Raw genomic sequence first — 11,397 nt, 5'->3', positions numbered from 1 at the left:
CACGGATGTTGGATAATTTTAGTGTCCAAGAGTAGTTGGTAATGTGTGTGTGTCCTTAAAGGGGAGGAGACCGGGAAGGGGAGGAAAAAGGGAAAGGGGGAGGGGTAGGCTTTTCATTTCATTTAGTCAACTCTGCATCTTGCTTCTCCTTTATCAAGGAGCTTGAATCCCCTTGGAACTATTTTCAGGCACTGAGTCTGAGAATCATCATCCCAAGAACCCTCATTTCCCAGTGTGAGCTATTTCCTTCATTTTGGCTCCCCCTTTTGCCCCTTCATCCCACACCCCAGTTTAATTTCTGCCCAGCCTGTGTTTAAAAAATTTTGACTAAGTCTGGAGAAGTCCGTCAAAATTTGCTTTCAGAGGGTGATCTCGGATTACACTGCCTTTGTGACTTTATTTCTATGAACCTCAGTTTTCTCTTCTGGAGATAGTAGCACCTGTACAGTCCAAAGCACAGAATTGTTGTGAGAATCAGATGAGATCATCTAAAATGATCATTATCACTGCTAATATTGGGAGGCCTGGTGGTAGGGGTAAATCTACAATGCGATGTCAAGGTCCCTTTCAACATACAGGTGCTAGTGTTCTTGTCTATTTCTCTTCTTTCTCGATGTCATTTGCTTCCCACTCCTTTGCCCAGTATAATTTTTCCTGCCTTCTGCTAGCCATCTTTTCAGAAGAACTCTTTCACACCCATCCATCTGTAATTTCAGCTGTCTATGCTTATTTCAAAAGTAGCATGCCCCTATTTGCTCATTTTACTTTTAATATGGCTATTTATGGAGATAAATTATGATTAAGATTAAAGTATCAGAATTCAATTTTTAAGTTGGAGGGTGTAAAAGAGATCACCACATCGAGGATAATTTTTATTATTAACAATCAGTATTAAGACACCTAGGTAGCTGGGTGTATTTGGAGTCAAGAAGATCTAAGTTCAAATTCCATCTCAGAGAACTAGACCAACCTTACTAAACCTGAGCAAGTCACTTAGCCTCTCCCAATCTGAGTTTCCTCCTCCATAAAGAAAGGATAATAATAGCACTGATCTCTCAGGGTTGCTGTGAGGATCAAATGAGATAACATCTATACAGCAAGTGCTTTATACTGTGCTTTTATTTTTCAAGAATTCTGTTCATGGTCACTTTTAAATTTTGTGGGTTTTGTTAGCACCTAATCCCGTAAGGGGACTTTTTTTAATGATAGGGAAAGAACCATCTGTTTTAATTAGGCATTGATGTCAATATTATTTAATACCTAGCAAAAATAAAGAGAAGGTACTTTTTTTCTTTGTCTAAAATAGATTTTGAACTTGATAGGGATTAAAATCTTCCTCTGACTTTTATAGCATATACTTCATTCACTAATGATCTTATGATCATGCTCTTTTAAGGTGTTTGCTAGGATCTTTCTGTGAAATGTGTGGAGGAAAGGTGAAAATTTATATACTGAGTACTCCAATTTAAATAAGGTTTTCTTCAGAAAACTGTTTTTAATCAATCCAAATATAGTGTTTCCTTTTAAATATGCTAACAATCCATTTCCTTGATTGCTTAAAAATATACAAACACCACTCTTTAAAGTCTATAGATACATGGCATAAATGAGAGTCATCATTCTGCAGTCCTGTGGTTATACCTATGTGCCAAAGATCCATTTAACTTCTACTATGCTAATATGGGATTTGCTAGTTCAATTATTCAGAAAGGAAGCAGAACTGAATAGTCAGTCACTCACATTATTAAAAGTAGGTGGGAAGGGAAAGGGAAGCAAAGATGTCTTTTGAGAGTATTCAATTTGGTTGTCAATTTTTTGGAGATTAGGAGTGATGGACAAAAACCATCAGATGATTCTGAACATATTTTGCTCTGAACAATTTATGCCCTCCCTTTAAGCTGTATATAGCTCCAGAGAACATAGGCTGCTGAATACATTCAAATACAGGTCATTTTAGTATTTTCCTATCGAAATTCATTAATTTATATTAAAAATGTGTGGGAAAGAATATTCAAGAATGTCCATGCCATTAATAGAGGAAATTTACTTTATATTGCCTATGATATATAACAGCTTATAATGAATGCCCCACTGATACTATAGTGTATCTAAATTAAGATGTTCAAAACCCATATTGATCATTCAATAAGGACTGACTGTGTGCTAGAATCATCCTTGGGCATGGAGGGAGAGAAAGAAAGAAGAGAAAATACTCCCCATCCTCATGGAGCTTACCTTTTAATGAGGAATATAAGATATAAAAGATATTTATAGAATAAATGGAATGTAATCTCAGAGAGGAAAGGTTTAGGGGATGTAGGACCTCTTGAAAAAGTTGGGATTTGAGCTGATTCTTGAAGGACACAAAAGACCAAGGCCTTACTTAATACCTAACACCTTCAATAAATAATACTAGATGAATACTACTTTCAAGGTGATACAGCCAGGTATAAAGCTGAAAGGCAACAACTATAATTTTGACATTTATTTAGTAAAGGAAGACATGTAATTGATTAAGGGTGGGAGGGGTAGATAAAAGATGATTGAGTTCATTAATTTTGCCTTATAAAATGGACTAGAGTAAAATCCACTGGAAATAGTGTTCTAAAAGTCTTAATGCAGTTTTAAGCATCATAATTTACTGAGCTAGTTTTCCAAAGATATGGGGCTATATTTGGCTACTATTACTACTTTTAATATCTCTGTTATAAAGAAGTATGTAGTCAGAAATCTAGCCAATAATTGTAAAAATAGTTTGGGAGTGGTGTTTCAATTACCAAAGGCTCCACTAAAGATCACATTTTTACTATTATTTTCCCCTTCAAATAATTTGATCCTTGCAGATTAAATGAAACCTTTGAGAAGTGAAAGAATATGGAATCAGTAAGTAAATCATTTTCAGAGGAAAATTGGCCTTAAAGGAATCTCTGGTTCTTATTCAAGCACTAGGATGCTTAGCTTTAGTTAATGAAAAATAGGAAAAACCACCAGGTGTATTGAGGTCTATATTGATGCTAGATCTAAGTGATTTCAAAAATGTGGTTTTCAAGTCAAGCATAAATTACATTATTCTCTAAATAAGAATTTAAGTTGTTTAATCAATTTGGAAAATACTAAATTCTAGGAATAGGATTACAATATCTATATATTGTATGTAGCTACAATAGCCTTTTGAAAGGTTTACCAAAGCTGCAATAATAGCACTTTACCTTTTGTGATATTTTCAGGTTTTCCTGTTAAATGTGTGTTCTCTTCCCAACTTTCCTGGAAAGTAGAGAGTTGTAATGATTGTAATGCCCTAAGGGTCTATAATTGTAGGAATGCCTGTTTTTTTAAATTAAAGAATTATATATGCTAGACAGAAGTATATTTTGGATGCTTGAGTATCTCAACTTTTAAAAAGATATATTTTTCCTTATCTGGGAAAATCATAGTATAAGTAAATTCCAAGACAGAAGGGATTGGGCAAGTCATTCAGTTTGACACCCCCATTTTGCAGGATAGGAAACTAAAGCCAAGAGATTAAGGGATTTGTCCAAATTAATAAATTGGCAAAGTCTTTATTCTAAAGCTGTGTCCCTTGATTTCAAAAAATGCTTTCCTCTTTTACTGACCATTAATCTGATGATTTGAAATGAAATCATTTAGATTTATATATTTAGTATTTAAATCTGGTTGTAAGCATCTAACAAACCTACAGGCTTTTATTAAGTGTCTACTAGATGCTAGGCACTATGCTAAGTACTAGGAATATAATCCATTAACAAGCTTGTGTTAAGCAATTAATATGTGTCAGAAAAAGAAAGTAAATTTAGTTGGAATACACTGCATGGCTGTGGGGGAAGGGAGATTTTGTGGTTGACACTTGATAATTATTTTTCTATTTTATACCATTAAATAATTATCTATAAAAGCAGACATTACTTTGAGTTAATAAATCATAAGCACAATGATTCTTTCTTGATATGTATCTATATAAGCTTAGTGGTATATTTGCCTGGTGGTAGGTTTTCCTTGTGTTTACCACAGTGCCCTGGCATAGTGTAAGAGCCTGCTAAATGCTTGTGAACTAATTAGATGCTTGGTTGTAATGCACACCAGATTGTAAATTTGTTTGCTTGTAACAGGCTAAATTCCAAAATTTATAATTTCAAAGTAACTACATTTTTAAAAAATCTGCAAAATATTTTTTAAAAGTACTCAAATAGGCAGCTGAAAGTTTTGAAGTTAGTAAAAGTAAACACATAGATTTAATGTAAAAGGAAATGCATTTACAAATTGTTTTCCACTTCTGACACACCAAAATATTAATATACAAACACTGTTACATTTTTCTGATCAGTTTTGGGAGAAAATGTACAAGAAAATAATATTAAGGCATACATTAAAGTATTCATCCTGGAAACTTCCAGTTTACAAGTGTGTGACCCAGCAAATAACTAGAGAACAAGCTCTGAGCATGCTCTAGTTGTAGTTTTTCTCCCAAAAGAATACTGAAGTTCTGTGTAAACGTCAACAATTATTGTTGTTAATAACGAAAGGTAGATTTTTGTTTAGCTTTTCTGGGGAAATGATGATAGATAAGTTTTTCCATTAGGATATTTTCTTCTTTTGTCTCATTTCTGCTCTGAGAGAATAGTATCACAAAGGAAAATTGACAATAAGAAATCCATATTTATTTGGGAAGGGGAAGCTATTAGTGCATTTAAACTCACAACCAAGTTTGTAAATAGAGATTTAAACGTAAATCTTGTGGTGAGATTAGGTCTCTCAATGGGGTAATACATGCACTTCCTTTGATGTACTAATTGCCCAACTGTTGCACATAAAACTATTTTAAATTATCTTTAAACATCTAATTTTTATGATTAAAGAGAGGGGATTTATTTAGTCCTTTTATTTTCTTACTTAACCCCATTTTGTCCAGAGAAATGTGTCAGAAGCTTGTAAGGAAGACAAACTAGTTATAAATATTAAGGTATGCATTGCAGTGTATTTGTGACTTTTTAGGCTAGAATATTTTACTCTAAAATGCAATTGGAAATACAACTCAATGTGACAATGAGCATATTATCTGATTTTAATTAAACTTTTGTTTTGTTTGAGCTTTACTAGAATTGCTGAATGAAAATACATATATTAGTAAACAGAGTGTGACATTTGCGTCATCATATACAAGCGTGCTATTTTCTGGGGAAGGCATAATTGACATGGAATGACCAAAGAAAATGAATTTAACCTTAGCCAAGTAAAACATTTGCAAAAACACACAATTCATACTTTTCATTTAGGTATTAATATATGTGTTTTAAAAAGCTACTGTATTTTCACAGTTTTGCAGAGTTTATATTTTTCTTTGATAAGTATAGCAATGTCCAATCCTTTTTAAATTATCTACTTGTTTTCATTCCTATTAAATATACATCAGCAAGCCAAGAACAGATTATTGTTCTAAAAAATAAAACATTTTTACTATTCCCATTAAAGAGAAGTATTAGTTTTCATAAGACATAAGTCTGGGGTTTGAAGGGACTTTAGAGGTCTTCTGGTGTGAAACTGAGGCTCAGACTTGTCCAGACTACTAGTGTGAAACTGAGACTATGACTTGGGCAACATCACATACAGAGTAAGTGGCAGAGAGCAGATTCAAATGGATGCCCTGGGACTACAAGCTTATCACTTTTCCTACCGTATCACAGTTCCAAACTGTCAGGCTGCATCATGGCAGTTAGATATGGATAGACTTCATTAGTTATTTTATTTGAAAATTGTTGGGTTCCCCCACTCTAGTGTATGAGAATTGGCATGATAGTGTGAGAAGTATATTGAATTTTGCCTTAGAAACTGTGTATTCAGATCTTGCCTACTCACCATCTTGGTGAAAGTTGAGGAAGGCCTCAGTTTCCTCCTGTGGAATATGAAGGAGTCACATTAGATGGCTTGTAAGGTTCCAAATCCTCACACACTTGTATGCTTTCTGCACACTTTAGAGCAAATCCCTTTTTCTTTCTTTCTTTCTTTCTTTCTTTCTTTCTTTCTTTCTTTCTTTCTTTCTTTCTTTCTTTCTTTCTTTCTTTCTTTCTTTCTTTCTTTCTTTCTTTCTTTCTTTCTTTCTTTCTTTCTTTCTTTCTTTCTCTTTCTTTCCTTCCTTCCTTCCTTCTTTCTTTCTTTCTCTCTTTCCTTCTTTCTCTCTCTCTCCTTCCTTCCTTTCTTTTCCTTTTTTACAAAGAAAGTAAAGCTTTGAAAGATGTATAAAACTAGTACTTAGTCAAAGTGCTTCAAGATTTAGGAAATTTTAAATTTAGGTGGATTTATAAACCATTTGCCAAAGTGCTTAAGGATTAAGGAAATATTTTTCATTTAGATGAATTTATATACTATCTGTTATTAAGGGAAAAGAACCTCAACCATTAACGGCCAGTCATGCCAACTGAATCAATCAATTATGGTGGGCCATGCTGCATTTTAAAGTCAATAGAAAAATATCTCCCCTCCCCCGGCCCTTCCCAGTGAGCACAGATGGTTATGAATGCTCTGAGGGGGGACAAGAATGATGAAAAGATATCCCTACAGTCTGGCAGGAAGTATTTGACTTACTTAAAAAACACAGTGAAAACTAGCCGTCTGGAGTTCAGCTCTTGGAATGAGCAAAAAACCATTTGTGACTTGGAGAATCCTGGAGAGTATTTCCCCCCACTGTATTTTCCAAATCCTCTGACAGCGGGGTGTATATTTTAGTACAGCCTTACTTCCGAACAGAACGTGCAGTCACCACCTGAGGCTTCACTTCCCCTAGGTGCCAGATGTGTGGCAAAGCTGTAGCCCGTAGATCGCAAATCTTCTACTTATAGCCAGGGGGTAGGGAGTGGCTGTCCCGGTACTCCAGATATTGGGATCCCAGGGCGCCCATCTAATAGCTTGATAGGGTTGGATTCTTATGTAGGCTCACAATCCAGGTTAAGGCTGCTGCCACAGTGACGCTTTATGTTCTGCTGCTGTCTCAGGCTGTGCTTTTGTCTGCTTCTATATATTCTCCGCACCCTTCCCAGTTTCCTGTTAGCCTAACTGATCGCTGTCTTTCTGAACGAATAATTCTGAGCCGAGTCCAAGCCTCCCGGAAAATGCTCTGCACTAAACACAGGCGGGGATCAGCCTAGCCCTTCCCTTCCGTGTGCACTCTGAGGGCGGGCGTGGGGGGGGGGTAGTGGGGGTGGTCAAGAAAGACAACATCTCACCGAAGAGAGCCACTTGTTGGGGGCCGAGAGGGCGAGCACAGTGAGAGCAGGAAGACAAGAGCAGGTAGGAGAAAAGGGGCATGTAAAAAGCAGAGGCTAGAGGAATCCCTGACTTCCTGGGCACTGGCCGGACTCCTTGGGTGGGAGAGAACGTTCCTTAGAGAGATGAGCTCAGCTCGCTAGCCAGAGCAGCCTACAGTGGGACAAGCGCAAATCAAAGAGGGGAAGCTGGTGCGGGGTCGGAGTTAGAGCAGGAAGGGAAAAATCACTCCCGGGAAAGGGAGGGGAACTAGAGAATGTTTCTCCCAGGCTGCCGGGAACCGCGAGGGAGGGAAAACACCGCCGTCACAGAGGCTGGGAAGTGGGGATACTCCTTGGCCCCGGCCGCTAGGGTTTGCTGCGGAGGTTGTCTTTCTCCCTCCCTCTTGCTCACAGCCTGGAGTCCGTCCTGCAGCCCTGGTCCATAGGGAAGGAGGAGGAAGAGGTGGGAGAATTCCCGCCACCTCGGTCTCTCCCTTCCCGGCAAGCTGTCCCGAGTCCTAGGTCTCCCTTTGCAGGGTCATTAACGCACATCCATCTATCCATCCATCCGTCTCGGGCTGGGACTCGGGGAGGCCGGACAGGAAAGGTCTGGGGGTCCGGCTACATCTGCCTACCCCACCCCCCGGGCCCGGTTCCAACGCAGGAGGCACAGGGTTCCCATCCAGTAGGGAGCGGGCTTGGATCCCCTGGGAGAGGGAATGATCGAGGGGGGAAGGGGCTCTGTGGTGTCCGGCCTCCCTTCCCCGGACGGTGGCGGGGGTGGGTGGAGAGCTGAACATGGCGGCGGCTGCGGGGTTCCCCCGAGGCCCGGGGTGCCCTCTGACCGGCCGCCGCCCCCTCCGGGCGGTGCTGTGTCCCCACAGGAGTCGGAAAGGATGGCCGGGGCCGGAGTCCAGCACCACCCCCCGGGCGCTGTCGGAGCCACCACGGCTGCCTCTGCTGCAGCCACGACAACCTCAGCTACAGCCGCCGCTGGCGTCGGCCCAGCCGGCCCTGGAGACGAATCGTCCGACAGCGAGGCGGAGCACGAGGGGCCGCAGAAACTGATTCGGAAAGTGTCCACGTCGGGGCAGATCCGGAGCAAGGTGAGGGTGCGTGTTTGCACGTTTTTTGAGCGCGTGCTCGCGGGCGAGGGTGCGGGGGCCGGGAAAGGGCTGTAGAGGAAGGGGGTCTGGGCAGAGACCCGGGCATCAGCGCTGTGGGCCGGGCCCGCGGGCTCCCGGAGCATCTGGGCGGGAGAGCTCGGAGGCAGCTGGAAGGAGGAGGGGGGAGGGCACCGGAGCACTCGGGGAACCTGAGACTGGTGGGGAGGGGGGAAGAGGAGGAGACCTGGGGGAAAGGCCATGGGAGGGGCATGTGCGTAAAGAGTGGGCGAGCTCCGAGGGGCGGGGTTGGCAGCCTCGGCGAAGACCGAGGTAAAGGGGCGTGGGAAAAATAAAGTTAGCGCTCTGAGGCATGTTCCTACTTTGAGCTGAGGAGCCAGCATTTTTCCACGTGTCCGGGGCCTGCAGTCTAACGCAGAGAGAGTTGATGAAGCTTAGGCTCTGGGTGCAGGGAGCGGAGGACAGCACCACCAAAGTCCTCCCATTTTCCTACCCGGATCAGGCTTTACCCCTTCTTCCTCCCCTCCTCACTCCCCCAGGGAGGGGAAGATTCTCTCTCTGTCCCCTTTTGATCACTGCAACCTCTTGGGATTGAGCCACAGCAGGGACTGGCCGGTGGTAAAGGCTCTTAGCAGTTAAAACGGAAACCTGCGGTAAAAGCAGCTGGCCTCGCTTTTTGTCCCATGGATTTCAGAGTACTGAAACGAAGGGAGCATCTGTCCCACTAAACCCTGTAAAAACAACAAACAATCAAAAAAATCCCAGCCACTTCTTTATGCTGCACCGGGAATAGGTGTGTCTGCTGCTCTGTTTGCTCTTTTGAAGTCTTCCCTCTGGGATGTATGAACATTGTTTGCTTTGAAGATGCTTGAAACATTTATTGAAAGTTGACTTAATTTCAGGGTTTGTTCATAAAAGGGAAAAAACCAATATGGTGTGTGCGTGTGTAATGTATGCATCATATTTAGTCAAAAGAGGTCATCCAATAGGTAAGACCTTTGAAACAATAATACTTTAACAAAAGGCAGCCGTGGATGCTCGTTGGAGATTGTTGTGTAAATTGGTGTTTAGATTGTGTAGATTAGTACCAGAAAATAGAATATACTCTCCGTAAATATGGAATTCATTTTAGGCCTATTATATTTTCCTCTAAAGTTAATATAAATCAGAAATAAAACTATAAATCAGAAAGTTAAACGTGAGGTAGCATATTTTGCGCAGGTTTGTTGTTACCAATTTGGTCTCGTTACTATCTGGTGATAATTTATGATTGGTTGATATTGGACACTTTGAAAGGCCGCTTCCTTTAGTGGATCTAAGGATGACCTTGAAATCAGAAAGTTTGGTTCACATCCTGCCTCAGATACATACTAGTTATATGATGGTGGACCAGTAACTTAAGCTCCTTGCCACAGGCAATTCTCTAAATTATATTCCTGCCTTGTAGGTGGGTGTTTACACACTGAATTTCCTGTACCTAGATGACTTGCTGAAATTCACAAGTTTTACTCTCAGTTTTTGATAGTTTTGCTTGTTTGCAAGGTTTACTGGTAGGGTTTTGAATTTTAGGTACAAATTAGGAAGGAATGTTTCACAGCAAAATAAAAATGAAAATGTTTAAACTATTAGGTTAACCAAAATATGACCTTCTTTAAATTGAGAATTAACATATTTCTTTTGAAATATAATTTAAAGTCAAATTTTAAATATATTTGAGAAAGTTCACATGGTAAAATTATAAAGTGTTAAAATGTTTATATAAATAGGTACTTACATATGGCATGTATTTTCATTTGTATATGTACAAATGTTGCATACACACATATCAGATATGTCAAGTATCTTACATGGTAATAACACTGGATTCCAGGTTGTTTATGAGAAAAACACTTTGCAAATCTTCAAGCATTATATAAAAGAGTCATCATATTCATAGTTAGCTATATGAATAAAAATATGTAGTTTCCAAATTGTCCACTGTCAAGATTAACTCATACTTTGAAAGGAAACAGCAATACAGACATCAAGATCTTTAGCTTCAGTAAAATGTAACAAATCTATTTAACTGGTACTTGTGAGATATGACGATTTGTAAACACTTAAAAAAAAACCATAAGTACTTTAGATGTTGAATTAAATCTGAGACTAGAAAGCTAATATTAATTGGAAATTTGTTCTAGAGCAGGGGTGGGGAACATCTAGTATGTGAGCCACATAAGGCCTGAGAAATCATTTGCTAAGACAACCACAGGTGATGATGAGCTGAAAATTAGGTACAACAATCTCTCACTGTTTTGAGGTCTATAAGTTGATAATTTTGTATGGCCCAAGAATATTGCTATATAGATCCAAATGGCCTTTAGCAAAAAAAAAAAAAAAAAAAAAAAGCTTCTTTATCTCTGTTTTTTTTAAATAATAGTTTTTAATTTTTCTAAATACATGAATACCTTGCAAAATCTTGTGTTCCAAATTCTTCTTCCTCCTTGTCTCCCTCCCCCTTACCTTAGACAGCAAGCAATCCAATATAGATTTAATATGCTCAGTTCTCTCTCTCTCTCTCTCTCTCCCCATATATATATATATGTATATATACATATATATGTATATATATATATATACATACATATCTATATATCTATATATCTATATCTCCATATCCATCATGCTACTCAACCCACCCCTGTTGTGGAGGAAAGAATAATTAGAATATTCCTTAATTATCCTGTTTATTCTACAAGTAATCCAATTTTTAGTGAATATGTTTTACCTAGATTTTGGTCATTAGTGGTCCTTAAAAATAAAGCTACTTTTGGATTTCACAAATAGTATTGATTTTATAATTAATTTTATAATTAGCCGAGCTCTTCCAATATTTTTGCATGTCAACACCTGTGATCCAAGTTTAAAGCTTGCTTAAACCCTTTGTTAATAATCTCAGGAGGGCTCCAAAGATGTTTTAGAAAAGATTATCAGACTTTGAATCCTACTGCAGACATCAGCTATGTGACCCTGGGCAA

General features: G+C 39.2%; 1 protein-coding gene across 1 annotated transcript in view; it reads left to right on the top strand.

The window, feature by feature from the left end:
• Nucleotides 1-11,397, top strand: part of DGKH (diacylglycerol kinase eta) — a 220,383-nt gene that overhangs the window by 3,527 nt on the left and 205,459 nt on the right. Inside the window, exon 2 of the mRNA XM_051983870.1 lies at nt 8,141-8,368. Within this exon, the coding sequence (XP_051839830.1) occupies nt 8,141-8,368 (228 nt within the window). The remainder of the gene's footprint in view (nt 1-8,140; nt 8,369-11,397) is intronic.

The sequence above is a fragment of the Antechinus flavipes genome, chromosome 3 (genome assembly GCF_016432865.1).
Source record: "Antechinus flavipes isolate AdamAnt ecotype Samford, QLD, Australia chromosome 3, AdamAnt_v2, whole genome shotgun sequence".
Classification (NCBI taxonomy): domain Eukaryota; kingdom Metazoa; phylum Chordata; class Mammalia; order Dasyuromorphia; family Dasyuridae; genus Antechinus; species Antechinus flavipes.
The sequence above is the reverse complement of the archived record's forward strand: the minus strand, read 5'-3'. Positions and strand labels throughout refer to the sequence as shown.